Source organism: Trachemys scripta, chromosome 6 (assembly GCF_013100865.1).
Source record: "Trachemys scripta elegans isolate TJP31775 chromosome 6, CAS_Tse_1.0, whole genome shotgun sequence".
Classification (NCBI taxonomy): Eukaryota; Metazoa; Chordata; order Testudines; family Emydidae; genus Trachemys; species Trachemys scripta.
Genome location: NC_048303.1, coordinates 2,542,866 through 2,560,866, shown reverse-complemented (window position 1 = coordinate 2,560,866; position 18,001 = coordinate 2,542,866). Strand labels below are relative to the sequence as shown.

At 53.3% G+C, this 18,001-nt stretch overlaps 1 protein-coding gene across 8 annotated transcripts in view; it reads right to left on the bottom strand.

The window, feature by feature from the left end:
- CNTFR (ciliary neurotrophic factor receptor) overlaps positions 1-18,001 on the bottom strand; it is a 438,526-nt gene that overhangs the window by 57,586 nt on the left and 362,939 nt on the right. For all 8 annotated transcript variants that reach the window (XR_004646219.1, XR_004646220.1, XM_034774357.1 and 5 more), the window contains 2 exons: positions 7,828-7,945; positions 6,682-6,848 (listed from right to left, as the gene is read on the bottom strand). Coding sequence is in view for 6 of the 8 variants with exons in the window: in XM_034774357.1 (XP_034630248.1) it covers positions 6,682-6,848; positions 7,828-7,945 (285 nt within the window). In the remaining 2 variants the exon portion in view is untranslated. The remainder of the gene's footprint in view (positions 1-6,681; positions 6,849-7,827; positions 7,946-18,001) is intronic.

Below are 18,001 nucleotides of genomic sequence, written 5' to 3'. Positions count from 1 at the left end.
CCTGTGCCGTTGCTCGCCGAGCGACCCCAGCTACACTAGCAGTAAAGCGCACTAGCTCGAAGAGACTCGCAGCCCCAGTTCCAAGTGTGCGCACAGTCGGAGTCAGACCTCCTGTCTCTCACAGGCCGCCAGTGCCACCCAGTACCTGCCCGCTGAACCCCACGCTCTGTCCGTCAGCGCAGGCACAATGGCGGCTTGCCTTAGACAAGCCGGCTCCCTTGCTTCACGGTGTTTGCCAGCAAACAACCAGCGGTTCCCGACTCCTGCATGGAAACCATGGGCTGAACCAGGACGCCATGAGTGTCAAGGCCCTGCCCGGCCCGCCCCACCCTGCACAGAAGGGAAGCTCTCGCCCCTTTCCTTGGCACTTTAGGGTACGTCTACACTGCAACTGAAAATCCGCGGCTGGCCCGTGCCAGTTGACTCGGGCTGGGATCGGCTCTAGGACCCTTCCAGATGGGAAGATCCCAGAGCTCGGGCTGCAGCCTGACCCTGAATGTCTAACACTGCATTTAAAGAGCCTCTTAGCCTGAGCCCCGCGAGCCTGAGGCAGCCGGCCTGGGCCAGCCGTGGGTGCCTACTGCAGTGTAGACACACCCTTCGTGTCCTCTGGAAGCACAGGGGGAGTCACCCAGGCGGCCCTATCAGAGTCCAAGCCCTTTCTGAGGAGTAACCTCTGGCTGTCCTCCCCCTGCCCAACCCGGAATGTCCTGCTCTTCACCCTCCCCGGCGAGAGGATCCTTTTGAACTGGGCCACGTGCCTATGACAGCTGAGGCACGGGCTGGCTCCTTCTCGTCCCACTGTAACGCCTCGCCAGCGTGTCTCTGCTGGCTCACGCTGCCTACAGGGACTTCGGCACTGCCAGGATGGATCAGACGGGGGCCCACCTAGCCTGGAATCCTGACTCTGACCGTGGCCAGCCCTAGCTGCTTCAGACAGCCGGTGACGGGACAGTCTGCCCCCGGGGGAAGTTTTCTCCTGAGCTGCCGTAGCTAATAGTCAGTTTATGCCCTGAGAGTTTATAGCTCCCTCGGTCACCGTACCTAGTCCCTCTCTGTGTGTCTCTGCTCCAAGGCCTTCACCTGCTCCCCTAGCCCACTCTCACTGCTCACACCCACAACCCACCCCCTCTCTCCAGGCTCTCTCCCTTCTCTGCTGATGGCACTGGTCCATCTGTTCCCATGCTCCTTTGGGGCAAAGAGCAGAGGTGTTTGGCTTGTGAAGCATGGTAAGGGGTGCATTAGCTGCCCTGGCTCCTCTCACCACTCCTGACTGCCCTGAGCTCCGAGCTCCTCTCCCAGCCTCAGCGAATACTGCTACCTTTGCAGAAAGCACAACTCAGAAAACCATTTCCAGGCAAGAGAGGGGAGGACAGCAGCCCAGATTCCTTACTGATGAGAGACGGAGGCCGGAGGGTTCGAACACATCTTGCAGCCATCATTTAAAATGGCAACACAGAGTGACTCCTTGCAGCTGGATGCTAACAAGCAGCGCTATGTGACCGGCAAGCAAGGCAGCAGCAAAGGACATCAAAAGAATGGGCCAGTCATTTTCCACTCAATTAGAGCTCATCTTCTGAGCTGCTGGGGACGGGGGTTTCCGCTGGAGACTGGAGCAGGGGAGAGGAGGAAACGCACCAAAGAAGGTTAGTTCTTCCCAGGGGTCTGGCTGTTTAGATGGGCCCCATCGCTGGTGGTCTGACAAGGAAACAAGTGGCAGACTAGCTCCACGCTCAATTGAGATTCAATTCAATTCCATTCAGAGGGAGTCAGGGAGAGTCTACTAAGCTCCTGCATGCGTGGCTGGGCTTCTGGGGGAGGAAGAGCCTTTAATCTGAGGCTGCGTCTGAATTTACTGCTGGATGTGTCTACACTAGGAGTTTCTGGGGCCATAGTTCCCAACCAGTGGAGGCTCTAGTATAGACAGTTCTCAGGCGTGTTTACCTCCACCACTCAGACGAGGGTTAGATGGCAACGGCCTATCTAAACTAGGATAAAAAGGTGGATTTTTTTAGGAACATAGGACTGGAAGGGACTTGCTGGGTCATTGAGTCCAGTCCCCTGATACCACAGGCAATCCCATCATACCATCCTGTTCATAAATGTATCAAACTCCATCTTCAAACTAGTCAGGTTGTTTCCCCAAACTATGCCTAGTGGAAGGCTTCGCTCCTCATTCCTCTGATGGGTAGATACCTCCTTCTAATTTGAATCAAGTTAGTTCAGTCAGGGTAGTTTAACTCTGTTGAAAACCCCACTTAATAAGAACATAAGAACGGCCATAGTGGGTCAGACCAATGGTCCATCTAGCCCAGTATCCTGTCTTCTGACAGTGGGCAATGCCAGGTGCTTCAGAGGAATGAACAGAACAGGTAACCATCAAGTGATCCACCCCCTGTCGCCCATTCCCAGCTTCTGGCAAACAGAGGCTAGGGACACCCAGAGCAGGGGGTTACATCCTTGACCATCTTGGCTAATAGCCATTGCTGGAACTTATCTAGTTCTTTTTTGCTACCAGCGTGGATACCTTTCAATGCCTTTCGCTCAATTTCAGCAGGTTATAAAATGTGGGTTTTAGCTAGAATAGTTTAGCATGTGCTAAAATTCAATGGCTTTGTCTTGACTGGAGTCTTAGACGACGTTAATTAGAAGGAGCTAGTTAATATCACAGATTTATATCTCAGTCTAGATAAGACCATTCTGGTAAAAGCCTCGGAGCCCTCCTGAGCCTTGTCTACACTACAGCTCCCACAAGTGGAACTGCACCTGTGGGGCGTCCTGGGTCGGATCAATCCTGGTGATGAAAAGGCCAGTCAAGGAAGAGTTGAGTCCTGCAGTGACATGTCCTAACCTGCATCACACTGTTGACTCATATTCAACTTGTGACCCATTCTAACTCCCAGATCCTTTTCAGCAGTACGACCCCCTATCCAGTTATTCCCTGTTGTGCATCTGAGCTTTCCTTCCTCGGTGTAGTATTGTGCACTTGTCTTTATTGAATTTCATCTGGCTGAAATTAGACCAATTTGTCAAAGTCTTTTGAATTCTAATCCTGTCCCCCAATGGGATCGCAACCCCGCCCAGCTCATTTTTAAAGCATACTCTCCCCACCATGATCCAAGTCATTCATGAAAATATTGACTACCCCCAGAGGCAAGACTGACTCCTGTGGGAACAGTTACGTCCTCAGAGTTTGACAGCAAATGGTCGGTAACTACTCTTTGAGTATGTTCTTTCAACCAGTTGTGCACCCACCTTACAGTAATTTAATCAAGGCTACATTCCCCCTCTCTCCCCCACCTTATTTTTGGAGACTGTCATGTGGGACTATGTCAAAAACCTTACTAAAATCAAGATATATCATGTCTACTGCTCCCCCCTGCCTCCATGCACTAGGCCAATAACCCTGCTGAAGAAGGAAATTAGGTTTGTTTGATACAATTTGTTTTTGACAAGTCTATGCTGGCTAACCTTATGATCCTCTAGGTGCTTACCTACTGATTGTTTAATAATTTGTGCCAGTATCTTTCCAGGTATCAAAGTTACGCTGACTGGTCTATAATTCCCTGAGTCCTCCTTGTTCCCCTTTTTAAAGATAGGTTCTATGTTTGCCCTTCTCCAGTCCTCTGGGACCTCACTCATCCTCCATGAATTCTCAAAGATAAGTGCTAATGGTTCCAAGATTGCTTCAGTTAGTTCCTTAAGTACCCTAAGATGAATTTGATCAGGCCCTGCTGACTTGACTCCATCTAGCATATCTAACTATTCTTTAACCTGTTCTTTCCTATTTTGGCTTGCATTCCTTCCCCCTTGTTGTTGCTATTAATTGTGTTTAGTATCTGGTCCCCATTAGTGACCTTTTTAGTGATGATAGATGTAAAACAGGCATTAAACACCTCAGCCTTCTTGATGTCACCAGTTATTAGCTCTCCTTCCCTACTAAGTAGAGGACCCTCACTTTCCTTCATCTTTCTCTTGCTCCTAATGTATTTAAAGAACCTCTTCTTCTTGCCTTTTATGTTCCTTGCTAGGTGTAACTCATTTTGCATCTTAGCCTTTCTGATTTTGATTTGCTTCATTTGCTAAATATTTATTTAAAGTCAAGCAAGCTCTTTGAGACCTCAAAAGAGGCCCAATTTGGGTAGTGTAGAAAGGTTCGAGTAGACTTCCTTCTCTGCCGATGACTTCCTCCCATAATTTCTCTGCCGGCTCCCCAGTTGCCTACTTAACCACTTACTCCTCACTGGGGCGTCTATCCCCTTACTCTCTGCAGGTGTAAACACATCGTTTCTGGAGATGTTCAGGGTAGAAGGGATCAGTATGATCATCTAGTGTGACTTGCTGCATAACACAGGACATAGAAATTCACCCAGTGATTCCTGCATTGAGTCCAACAACCTGTAGTGGAACTAGAGGTCGCCTTAGTTTAAGGAGTGTGTCTTTTAGAAAGACCGCTAGTTTTGATTTAACGATGCCAAGTGATGGACAATACACCACAGCCCTGGGCTAGTTGTTCCAACTGCTATTATTAGGATTTGTTATTTGTATTACTGTAGTGTCTAGGAGCCCTTGTCACGGACCAGGACTCCATTGTGTTAGGTGCTGTACAAACACAGGACCCACGGGGTTCATAGTTACCTCACTGTTAAGATTTGGTGCTTTATTTCTGGTTTGAATTTTTCTGAATTTAGGACCATACAGGGGCCAAATCCATCTTGGGGTGAGTGAACACATTGTTTTATTTGTTTCTGGGCTTTGCTCTTATCTCCCAACTCAAATGGCAGAAAACTTGAATCTTGATGGAAACTGAAGGCCAGTTGGTTAATTCTTGCGTTTACGTTTTTGGTCTGGTTTTGGCCAGAACCAGAAACACGAGAATATCTGTGATCGTTTCACCTTAATTGCTCCATCCAGCAACTTATGACAAAGTCTGAGATGCTCCTCGACTCAGCCAAAGCTTGTCTAGGCCTAAACAGACAGAATCAAAGCCAAATGGAAAGTCTGATACCACTGATGATGTCATTCATCTGTGGGTTGTACGGGGCTTTGGGTTCCCTTGAGATGTGGGACGCTAGAGATATGCCAGGTTCTGTTCTTTTTGGGTTCTTATCACGGCCCCCAACACTGCGGCAGCCGTGTGATGATCACCGTTATTACACATAGAATAGCAACAAGCGTTCCAGTGAGAGGCTACGTGAGGTGCCACCATGTGGGTCTACTGGCTCCTAAAGCCCGGCCGCCTGTTCAGTAAGGATCGGTTGTACATTACAGCTGGGCAGGGGGCTGGCTGAGATTGCCGCCGAATGAGCACCTATGAATTGCGGACACGGAATTTAGCACAACAGGGTGCTGGTCTGGGATTAGAGCTCCTACGGGCTAGGCTGATATACTAACTAAGCTGATATAATAACGCTACCGCAGCTAATCCTCCTTCTCCTCTTCGCTTCTGTCACCCAGCTCTTGCCTTGGATGAAGATTGTGCATTTACTGGGCAGGAATGGGCTTCTAGTGTATGTCTGGAACGCACCCAGTACGAGGGGGCCCTGGCTAGACCGAGGCCTCCAGGTGCTAACGCAGTGCACATGCTCAATAACAACAACCTGTCCCACTTGTCTGCTGTGTTTCCGGTGGCTCTTCCCTCTCCTAAGAGATGTCAGCATCTCTCCACGTAGCTGATACCAAACCACACAGAACCTGAGACAAGGGAACTATTGATGCATTGCTTTAGGGACCACAGCTCGGCCTATAGGCTGTTCCTGAATTACTCATTGTGACCGTCTATTGCTCGTGGTATGTGATTGGGCAGCCGATCTATTATTTCTGCTCCCTGACTGGCTGAGTGAAAACAGGGACGGAGTAAGTCTGGTGCAAGCAGCGAACCCCTCTTTTCATGCACCCGTTCCCTGCGGGAACTTCTTTCTCCCTGCTCAGAATGGGAGGCGGACAGTGGAGCCGCTCCAAAGGAGGCCTGCTTCCCGCCCCAAGCTGCGTCTGAGTAGAAAGGAGCTGAGCGTGTATTTTGGGGACTGCTCTGACAGCTGTTATCTCCTCTGATCCCGGCAGCCCGCGATGGGAAACAGGCAACGCACCAGGCCGTAAGCTGGGAATCGGACGGCTCGGAGGCTGCCTGTTCAAATCTTGCTTCGCTCTGTGGCGACCACATGGCATTGTCATCGGACAGCTGTTTGATGGTCTAACTAGCGGTCACAGCTAGAGCTACCAACCCACCAGGATTGTCCTGGAGTTTCCCAAAATTAAAAGATTAATCTTTAATTAAAGATTGTGTCAGGGGATGAAACCCCCAGGAATACGTCCAACCAAAACTGGCAGAACCTAGTCACAGCCCATGTCCTAAGCAAAACACTCAGTGAAGCAACACGTAGTTGGCATGGACTCTCTTTCCAACAGCAGAGGAGCCAATGGGCTATATGGACCACAGAGACCATATTCCCTTCTTCTGACTCGAGGGAGTCCCTGCACAACATGAGTAGGACACATCCATGCCTTGCCCTGGATAATCCCGTTCTGTGGATAACAAAGGCTCTGTTCCAAGGCTGTCAACCTGGCACCTCTCCCCCGCACTACCACCCAGGAACTAAGAAAGGCAGCCGCGCGCCACACTCAGAACCAGTCAAACCGCCCGCCCGGCTCCGAGAGCCCAGCGCCGGCCGGGGAAGTTACCTATGGCGAACTCGTCAAAGGTGATTGTGGTGGCGTTTCTGCCCAGGGCATTCGTGACTGTCAAGGTCACCTTGTACTTCACCGTGGAGAACAGCTGGAGATATCTGATGTGACACCTGTTTTTGGGGAAAGCGTCTTTCTCACAGACCAACTCTCTTGGGCCATGCCTGTCAAAACCAGAAAAGAAGAGAAATCAGGCGTTACCCCGAGGATCAGCACTCAGCGGGACAGGCTCACTGGGGTCCAGGCCTGGTGCCATGCTGGTATCCCTGTGCTCCAGCCTGGCCTTAATTATCATGCCTCTTCTCAGCTTAGACCTGCCCTCAGCCTTAGGGAGACTCCTCGCTCCTCCATCTTCCCCTGGGCCCTCCTCTTTGGCTCAGGCCTCAGCTGCACCGTCACAGGGGTTTCCGGCTGTGTGGTGAAAGCCGGGGACGGTTGGGTCTGGTGGCCCAGTTTGGGTCTATCTTTAGGCAGACCCCGCCACTCTCCACCTTCTCACAAACCCAGCCATGAAGCCTGTTGTTTTCTGGCTTCACTTTCAGGGTGAAACTCTTCTCCGGCTCCCGGGCTGACCTGCTCCCCCTTTCTCAGTGTGCCGTGGGACTGTGACCTGGCGTTTGAGCTGGGCCTTGCCCCAGCCTCCCATGCTGGGGATGGGGGCGACTGCACCCATTTAGAAACGGCTCTGCAGGTGCAGCCAAGGGGGCATCTCTCAGCTTCTGCCTCGATTCTGCCATCACCCCCAGTCCAACACTGCAACCCCACCTCCCGGGGCTACAAGGTGCCACGCCAGCTCCAGCGCCCAAGAGGTTATCTCCTTCCAAAGGGGACGCCCCGAGCTCATGCGCTCTCCGCGACTTGAAACCATCGGGAAGGGGGATTTTGTGCTGACTGACAGCCCTGGAGCCAGAAACCCATTGATTCATCCACAGAACAAGGACAGTGGGCAGCTGCAGTGCAAACTCCCCTATGCTCCCCACTCCACCCGGATGTGGAGAGGAGCCAGCAGCTCTCGTCCACACACAGTCAAGGAGCGACTCCAGATTTATTCCAGATTTGGCCCTCAGTCTGGAGACAAAATTGCCCCATGCAAAGAGGCAACTCTCTCCTCCTCTCCCCTCCCCCAGGGACCCAGGCACTTACATGACGGTGATATTGAAGGCGTTGGGGATGTACGTGGGACTGGGTAGGTGCCAACTGCAGTAGAATCCCTTGGGGTAGTTGTTGGATCGGCACATCAGCACTGGCTCCTTGGGCGAGGCTGCCGGGAAGCAGAGACCCAGATTACTAATGGGGACGTCCTCGTCGCTCCGGTCTGTGCGACGGAGGAAGCGCGGAGAGGCGGGGACACGCTGAATGCAGAAGGATTTCACTGCCGTTATTATGCAATGGAAACTGACCCAGGAGGACCTCATGGGCAGAGGCAACAAAGCCAACCCCACCATCCAGCTTCCAACTCTAAAGCCCCCCATGTGGCTCCCCGTATTGCTTGGGAGGGCCGGATTCTACGGTGCATCAGAACCTGGCCAGCAGGTCACCCACAGGACCCGGTTCCCTAATTGGTGTGTCTGCCAGCTGGCTGCCAGCCCTTTAGGAGGGCATAACCCCCCGAGCAGACACACTCGAGGCGTGCGTTAGCCCTGCAACTTACTACAGCCAAAGCTGTGCAACTCACACACACACTTTGGGAGCTGGGCCTAGGACCCTGGGGCTTCTGCTGCCAGAACAACAACTTCCGACACCTGAGCAAAAGGAGTTGGCAGCAATACTAGGTCTCTTATCCTCTGTAGAGCACACACACAGGTAGAACAGATTTAAACATTGTATTAAAGTGAATGTTTAAAATGAAATATACACAAGTTAAGAGGGAAGGTACTGTACATCTGGGGTCAGGCTTGAGTTCTGAGGGATTACAGGTATCGGTTGCAAGGAGGAAAAGATACATACATATCACATAACCAGCATAGACCCAGATTGCGGTGCGGGAGTTTTTAAAGCGTCAGTGGATAAGTGGGCTTGGGTACGCCACCCATGGACTGTATAAGGAGTTAGTTCATTCCAGCTTGTCTCAGTTGGAGGTTATTCTCATGTCATGGACATAAGGACCAAGCACTACCCATTGGTCAGTGACACAAAAGAGTCACAGAGGTCAAGGCCAACAGGGGCCCATGTGATCCTCTGGCTTGACCTCCTGCAGAACACAGGCCAGAGGGCGTCGCTCTTTGACACCTGCCGTGGCGGGATTTCCTCTCCCCCTGCTCTGTGACGTCAGCGTTGAGAACAGCTCACCAGGCTGAGCGACAGTATTATACAAAGATGGCATATGTGCAGAGAGGGAGGTGGCTGCGGGGAAACGACTGGAGCACAAATTTCATTGACCTGTTCTGGGGTTGAACTGTTTTCAGGGCAAGAGTAAGAAACTCCACAGACCCGCAGGCACCTGTATTTAATGGAGAGTGCACAGGGCCGGTGCTTCCATTTAGGTGACCGCCTAGGTCACCTCGGGCACCAGGATTTGGGAGGCGGCAATTCTGCGGCGGGGGGTCCTTTCGCACTCCGGGTCTTCGGCGGCAATTCTATAGCGGGGGGTCCTTCTGCGCTCCGGGACCCGCCGCCGAAGTACCCCGAAGACCGGGAGTGCAGAAGGACCCCCCGCCACAGAATTGCCGCCGAAGACCGGGAGCGCGGAAGGACCCCCGCCTAGGGCGGCAAAAACCCTGGCGCCGCTCCTGAGAGTGCAGAGCCAGGGAACATCGCACCCAATGACTCAGTATCTGCCAGTAATAGGCTGGTGTGAGTGTATTATATCCATGCATGACCGCCTGCTAATGGTAAGTGCTCCGGGACAGGGACCTCATCTTCCCATCCCCACACCTCACACACCTGCGGGCGGTGCAAAATACAGCACCAGGTGTGCCGTTATGAGCTCTCGTGCACAGCGTCTGCAGTTGTCTGTGCCCAAGGCAGCCGTCACTTGTATTTGAGACCGTGTCATGCCTACGGGATAGCCCAAGGACTGCCCTCTCTGGACAGCGTGCCCTGGCCTGAGCCAGAGGACCTGGTGGGAGCCTGGTGTTTTGTCTGCCTCACAACCCTGGGAGATTTGCAAACCAGAGAGAGCCCGAAGGCGACAATGAAAGTACCGGAAGCATCAGAGAGCGTGTCCTGTCTAAAGAGAGGGAGGAACTGGGGACACGCAGATTAGGAGAGAGAGGAAAAGCTGATGGTCTGTAGCAAACAAGAGGAGCAGGCATTGTGCAGGCTGGTTAAACGGGCCAAGACGGGGGAAATGCAAGGTACCCGTCAGGATCAGTCTGTGTCAACACTTTGGCCAGTGGAATTGTTTCACCAAGGATGGCAGAAAACCAGGGACATGTGAGAGAGGAACGCGCTTATGCGTTGGGCCAGGAGAACCCCTTCACCTGCTCTAAACCCTGGGGCTCGACTGTGCCTTCTTCAGAGGACCAGAGACGTTTCGGATGGGAAAGGTCTGACCATAGTTCACCCATCCCTAGCACAATGGGGGCCGGGCCCATGACTACGATAATACAAAAAATAAAAGCAGTGTAGCGTCGGCCCCAGAATATTAGCGAGAAGGTTGGGCAGGTAATATCTTGTATTGCAGAAGTTGGTCCAACGAAAGGTATTACTTCACCCACCTTGGCTCTCAAAGAATAAAAAGTCAGACTACATGAGCATAATGGTCCTTTCTGGCCCTAAAAAATCGATATCTAAGCACCTGCCTATGCAGGTCTAGACAGCTCAGGTGTTTGCGTGGTGTGCCAGCATGGATGTACACTTCACTCTGTAACTTGCTCCCACAGCAATAGAAAAAGACATAGATAGATTTTCTAGTGCTCTGTCTAGTTGACCTTTAAAAGATCCAAGCCCTGGGGCTCCCACCTCTTCCCTGGGGAACAACTCCACAATCTACTACAGCTCACTGTCAGGAAGGTCTCTGATATACATCAGCCCTGGTTTGTCATCTCCTCAGTCCTGCTCATATCCCTGAGCATGACAACAAGAATTCCTCACCCTTTCTGAGAAAAGACTGCCTTCCATAAGCAAAGACGGAGCAGCCAACATGGCCTCCACTCAACCCACCATCCATCGCTCCCAAATAGCCGCTGACCGGGGTTAGAGCCCCACTGCATGGGTCAGCATTGGGCTCCCAGAAAGACATCAGCCCAACGCTCCACTCCGCTCAGGCCACCCCTTGGAAACAGAGTCCAGTTCAAGGTCTCTGGCCTGATGTTCGGAGCCCTCCGTGGGACTGGCCACAGCAACGGGAGAGACGCCTCGCCCATGACAATCGTGATCTCCCTTGGCAGAGCCATTCCACTGGGACAATGGAACTGCCAAGCCATAGGGGGACTTGTGAGCAAGGGAGTCGGGACCCAGGCCGCTGCATTGGAACTCATTCCCACTACGGATCCCATGCAAACCCTCTGCAATGTCCTCGCACACTCACACCAGCGTAAATACACAAACACAGTCACAAGCTCCCGGCGAGACAGGGAGGAGGGGAAAAGGCTCTTGTTATTTCTATTTCACATGATTCGGGAGGTGTTCAGTCACTGTGGGGACGGGGACGGATGGACAGACAGGAATCCTGGTGGGAGCTCCAGTCTGCAGAGTGCCTGTGTAGAGGGTGGGAGGGTGTTGATTTGATCTCACCCATGGGGAAATCTGGCCAGACCCATCTCCCTTTGGGGTCACCTCCCATCCTGGGGTGCTCCTGTTTCCCACGGGTGCGCGCCGTGTCCCGCGAGGCAGCGTCTGCAGCATAGGCGCCAAATTCCCCTCTGCACGTTGCGTGCTCGACACCCCCCGCCTTGGCCCCGCCTCTTCCTGCACCACCCTCGCCCCGCCTCCATTCTACCCCTTCCCCCAAGTCCCCGCCCCTTCTCTGCCTCATCCTCTGAGCGCGTCATGTCCCAGCTCCTCCCCCTCCCTCCGGGAAAGTCCTAAGTGCCGCCAAACAGCTGTTAGGTGGCGGGGGCAGAGAGGACGTGCTGGGAGGGAGGGGGAGGAGCGGGGACATGGCGTGCTTGGGAGGGGGGAGGAGGCGGGGCGGGGGGAGCACCCACGGAGTTGGCGCCTATGGTCTGCGGGGTGTGAACAGGTTTTTAAGGTCAGGCTTGACAAAGCCCTGGCTGGGATGATTTAGTTGGAGATTGGTCCTGCTTTGAGCAGGGGGTTGGACTAGATACTTCCTGAGGTCACGTCCAACCCTGATATTCTGTGACTCTATGAACAGGGCCCTGAATTCACAAGGAGGCCGACACCCCTTCGCGGTGTCTGGACGGGAGAACATTGCAGATCAGCCTGGTGGGATGCCAAGACAGGTGATGAACGTGGCGAGAGCAGCTCATGACCCCTCCCATCCCCCCCCATCCCTGGAGGCCTCGCCACACCATATGCACAGAGCCAGCGGCATCGCAGAGCTTCATGATAGCATCAGTATTGCATATGACATCACCAGCCTGGCAGGCCCGGGTTTATGATCACACACATTTAAGCCTCTATATAGATAACCCCAGAGAGCTGTTGGCTCCTGGTCCATCACCCAGCCGAGCGAAGTCTGGGTCTCCTGGGTGTCCGTCAGCTGCAGACCGTTTTGCTGACACTGAGCAGGGAGCGGCACAGGAGGCAGCTCCAGATACATTAAACCAAGCCGCCAACGGCTCTTTCTTTCCAGAGGGTGAAACGAGGAGCGAAACCCCGTCCCGCTGCGAGCAAACGGCTCACTGTGCCAAGTCCGGTTTGCAGAAAATGCTCCGGGGAAGACACCAGCGTGAAGTGACGACTGGGAGGGCATTCCAGATGCTCCAGGCTGAGACGCTGCATTGCAAACCAGAGCTGCCGTGGATGCCACCGACATTGTCCCAGGGAGAAGAAGAAGAATTTGCCCTCCTATGTAGCCGCTTCCAGCCAAAGAGAGAGGGGGAAACTGAGGCAAAAGGCGCTGCAGAGGCTTGCTTGAGGACACTAACTGAACCTAGGCCATCCTTCCCCCTGGTCCTCGAGGCGTTGTGTCTGTTGGGAGAAAGCAGCCCCTCAGCATGGCACAGACCTTGGCCAAAGCACTGAGGAGGGTGGGGAGGGAGAAGAAACCTGCTCTGGTATAAGGTGCATCTCACCTGATGGCTATTTCAGCCTTCAGACAACAGACGAAGTTCCAGAGTCCAGGCAAGGAGCCTCACGGTTAAATAATTCAAGCAGATCCTTTGCAGAAAACCAGTTCAGATCATCGCAAGGCCAGAGACGATGCCGAATTCCCCACCTCTCCTGCCAGTCCCTTAACCCCTTCGCTGTCTGTGGAGCTACCGCTTACAACCCACGCAGCCGCACCCAGTTGGCACTGTGGTCGTAAGCCATCTTTCTCCGAATCCCACAGGAGCTGGAAACAACCACCAGGCTAAAACCATGCAGCCCACCTGATGAAGTGCTTAAGGAAGAAGGGGTGAGGGGGGCGAAGGACCAGCCTGTTGTATCTCAGAGCTACCACATGGTGGGAGTAGCTCATCAGGGCATTCCCCGGAAGCAAATCAAATACTCGGAGCTCGAAAAGGGTGGGGAAGCTCCAGAGACTGGGGTACCAGGGGGCTGGCAGCGCCCGCTGCAGGGTGTGTGTGCAGTGATGGAGCAGAGCCCAGAGACTGGCAGAATCGGGGGGCTGGGCTGGGGGGGGACACAATGGTGGGCGCAGAGCACATATGTTTGGGGTATCAGGGAGGGGAGTGCCCTGGCTTCCCCCCCCTGCAGCGAGGGTGTTTAGGATCCATTATTCATACGAAGGAGCTGATTCCGGCCGTCTCCTCTGCCTCCACCCCGACACTGGCTCCCGTCTCTTGCCCTTCTCATTACAAGCATCCTCTGCAGCCCTGCGGCTTTGACTCGATCCGCGCCCCACCTCCCTTCCCAGGCCTGGAGAGGCCGTCAAAGTCTAGAGCCGCTTCTCCGAAAGGTCAAGCTAATGCACTGCTCAGCAGCCAGGCTTCCCGGTGCCCTTTCCACCCAGCCGCCCCCTCACACTAGCTTCTGACTCACCAGCATTCGCATGCAGCCTGTGCTGCTTCCCTGAAGCATTTGTTCCAGGGGGTGGGGGGCAGGGGACAGCAAAGGGCCCGGCTAAATTCTCTGTATCAGGAGACAGCACCAGAAATGTGCTGGGCACTTGGGAGCCTGTCTGGAGCTGGATACAGCGTGAACTCCCCCGTGCCTTCCTTGCAGAGACAGCACAGAATTGCCAAGAATTAATCTTCAGCTCACCTCGGCCTCACGGAGAGGCCCACACGCTACCTGCACCACCCCGGAAGGCTGCCTCGCCTGCAACTATCATTAATTAATCTTTAACGAGACTTTAATTAGCCCATCTGAAGATTATTTATCTTCTTTGTCCTGGCCGCACGCCTTGTAAATTGGATCCAGTTATCAGCGATCTTCGCTAATTCCTCCATGCCCTGAAGACGGTTGGAGATTTGCAGGCTGGGCTTAGAACTTTAGTTCTGCTTTTCAGCGAGAAGGGAGGGCGTCTGAACGGCCTCGCTGCTGCATTATCGCTCGACAGCTTCAGAAGGACTCGCAAATATCGTTAGTCTGTTTGTCTTCATAGCAACCTCCTTGAAAATCCTCTCTGTCTGCCTGCTCGGGTACAGAGGTGCATGAGCACTGGGAGCAAAGAAGGAAGTAAGGATAGATAGATAGATAGATAGATACCAACAGTACTCAGTGCCATCTGCTCCAAAGGAAGGTGGTAGACACCTGCATGGCACTAGGGGGCGACCTGCCAGAAGGGCATTTCCTCCTAAACTCCCATTATTTAGAGGTCAGCTCATGCTCTGAGCCGGGAAGGGTTATGTTCCGTGTTCAAAATGTTTGTTAATTTTTAACAAAATCATTACTATAACGCTGCGGCGATCTTTGTTTTACACGTGCCCAATCCACCTCTGAATCCTGCTCAGCTCTTGGCCTCTGTTGGATACTGTGGCAATGAGTTCCACAGGCTAACGGCGTGCTGTGTGACAAAGCACTTCCTCTCGTCCGTTTTAAATCTGCTGGCATAGATTATCACCTGTCATGGGCTTGGGAGTTCTGTTACCAGGGAAATCAAAATAGACCCACATGTGAGGTTGGGGAAATGACAGCCCATGTGACTTTCTCTGCATACCCCCTGCTGACAGCACAGAGTGTGCGTGGCTGAATTAACACAAATACCGTAACACAGCGGATAAGACTTTCTTGTCTGTTTTTAAGCAAGGGGAGGAGCAACAAACTTTTGGCGTGTCCTCTGGGCTTGGCAGCAGGTGGTATTTTTGGCAAGCTCAGCAAGCAAAAGAGAATCAAGTCAAAGCCAGTGAAACGAGGCCGGTCACCCATCTGTGCAACCAAAGGGACATTTCCATATGAAACGCTGCGGCTGCACATTGAGCCAGTGTACTGCCTTTTCTGATAGCTGGGAAGGGAGCAAAGTGTACACGGGCCTGAATATTACATAGAGCTGCCTCTCTTTGAACTCCTGCCTGTCCCAGAAAGCTCAGTGTTTAAGATGGCAGAGTGACCCAGTGGATAGAGCAGTGAACTAGGACTCGGGAGATCTGGGTTCTATTCCTGGCTCTGCCACTGAGCTACTGGGTGACCTTGGGCAAATTGCTTCAGCGCCTCGTGCCTCAGTTTCCCCACCCGTAGAATGGTCATGCTAATAACCATCGTGACCTCCTTTGTAAAGCACTTTGAGAACTTTGGATGAAGAAGCAGAGCATACAGGTCACAATCCATCCATGGTGGATCCCCTCGCACAAGATTACCTCAGCCTGGGGAACTTGCTGCCACCGGAAACTGAGGACAAGTGTTTAGGAGGATTCCAAATATGACACTTGCATGAATTAAAATAAGTATTGGCAGTAATGCCAGCTAGGATAAAATGACATGGGCAATTGACCCACCTGTGTCAGGGTAGGCCGTGATCAGAGGTATGTCCCTCCTGTGATGGAATCAAGGACAGTTAGGTGCAGTGTGTGTGTTTGGGGTGAGGAGGGGTCATGCCTCCTTCTGAAGTATCAAACATTAAAAGAGACAAGGATACTGGACTAGATGGAGCACTGGTCCACGGCAATGCGCCAGCAGGAGGGAAACTGGGTCAAGTGGAGCACTGGTCCATGGTGGAGCACCAGAACGAAGGATACCAGGCCAGGTGGAGCGCCGGTGTAACCCACACACCTCCTGGGCGTGGTGCTCTGTCCCATCTAGTGGCACCGAGACCACTTAGAGATTAATGAGTCTGCTAACAGCCAGTTGGCTTTTACTTCATGCAGTACGAGGCTCATGCACTAAGCTCTAGAGGCCTCAGGTTTGATCCCGCCCGCTGACGACCAGGGTCTGTTGGTGTTACACCGGTCTGTGGTGGAGCGCCAGGAGGATGGATACCGGGCCAGGTGGAGCACCGGTCCGTGATGGAGAGCCAGGAGGAGGGATACCGGGCCAGGCGGAGCGCCAGTCTGTGGTGGAGAGCCAGGAGGAGAGATACCGGGCCAGGTGGAGCGCTGGTCTGTGGCAGTGCGCCAGGAGGAGGGATACCAGGACAGGGAGTGTGCCAGTCCATAGTGGTATGCCCGGAGGAGGGATACCGGGCCAGGCGGCACTCTGGTCTGTGGCAGTACATCTGTTGATATGTTCAGATTCCCCCGCCCACCAGGTGGAGAAGTTTCCATTTGCAGCACTGAATGGTGCTGAGCGAACTTGCTACCTATCCTGTAGTCTCCACCCCCCCTTCCAGAGGGCGAGGTGGGGCTGCTAAGGGCCCCCAGGGCTGTGCAGTGCCCCTGCGCTACAGCGAAATTTTGGCCCATCCCCTTGCCTCTAGCTGGCAGAGCTCATCAGCCCATCCCATGCTCTTAAGGACAGAAAATAAAGCAGCACAGCCAGATCGATACAGGGCTCCTTAATGCTATCGCTGGAGCCAGGCCAGGCTGCCAGGCCGCTGGAGAGAGAGAGGCGGGGGCGGGAGGGAAACGAAGCCATCAAGGGAATGTTAAAGACGCTGTCTGCACTGAGGGTTCGGCGTTCTGTGGGTCACCCCCCGCTGCAGAGCCTCCCAGGGGCCAGGTTCAGAACAGCATGTCCCTCGGGTTGCTTTGGGGAACTGCTCGCAGGACGAGATGGTGGGGCACAGCAAAGGGCGGAGTTTGAAGAAACGTTTCCTGTTTCCTACCCAGCAGGAACAGAAATGACGGGACCATAGAGAACGGGAGCGGCACGTGCCCCGTTCCCAGACGCCTCTGCGTACCCCGCGGCCACACGCAAACGTCCCCTCAAAGCTGGAATCCAATCGCCGGTGTCATGTCCTTTCCCCTCAGTGTTTCGTAGCTGATGAGATTCCGATCACTAAATCCATTCCCTGGCTGCCCTCCAGTTCCTCCAACCTTTTTTTGTCCTGTCTGACTTATTTCCAGTCATAAGGCCCAGTTCTCCCCTGGGGACAGCCTGTGCAACCCTGCAGCCAATGGGGTGCCATGGGCTAGAAACCAGGGCAGCCCCCAGCCCATTAGGTAACCTGCTCGGCCGGTGAACCTGCATGCTGCCTCCTCTGGCACCTCCAGAAGCAGGCGTATAGGGGGAGTTGACCTCTTCCGCCCTTTTTAATCTGCAGTAATATTAACTTCTCTGCCTTCGCTTCCTGTCCAAGAGATGGAGAAATGAATCCAGCGGAGGATCTTTAGCTTCTGCCTCAGTGCAGACAGTTCCTGCTCTGTCGGTCTGTTTACCAACCTCTCTCAGACGCAAAGCCACCCACATGCCGTGTGAAACCCCTGCGGGTTTAATCTCCTGGTCAATGTCTGTGTTTAACTGAGTCTCCGCTACTCGTATCACACCGCAGCCTTCACACACCTGCTTCTAATCCACCTGTCCTGTCGCATGAGCTCCTGGCATTTGTATGGAAAATACAGAGCCAAATTCATCCCTGCTATAACTCCAGGGGAGTCGTCTCAGTTACACCAGGGATGAGTTTAGGCCAGTGAGCATTTCTGTCCTGCCTTTCCCCAGGGGATTCGCTAATCAAAGGCTTGCTGTGCTCACCCCTTCTTGGTGATTCTCTGTCTAGATGGCAGCATCTCTCCCATGCTGCAAGGGACAGACAGTCCAAGCCAGCGAGAAAGCCAATACCGCAATGTCCTGCCATATGCACCATTATCTGATGTTGAAAAACTCTACAACATTAAAATCTTACTTGTCTTTAAAATATCCACCATACTCCAAATTCCCTATTATTTGTATGAGAGTAATACCTAGAGGCCTCACTGTGCTAGGTGCTGTC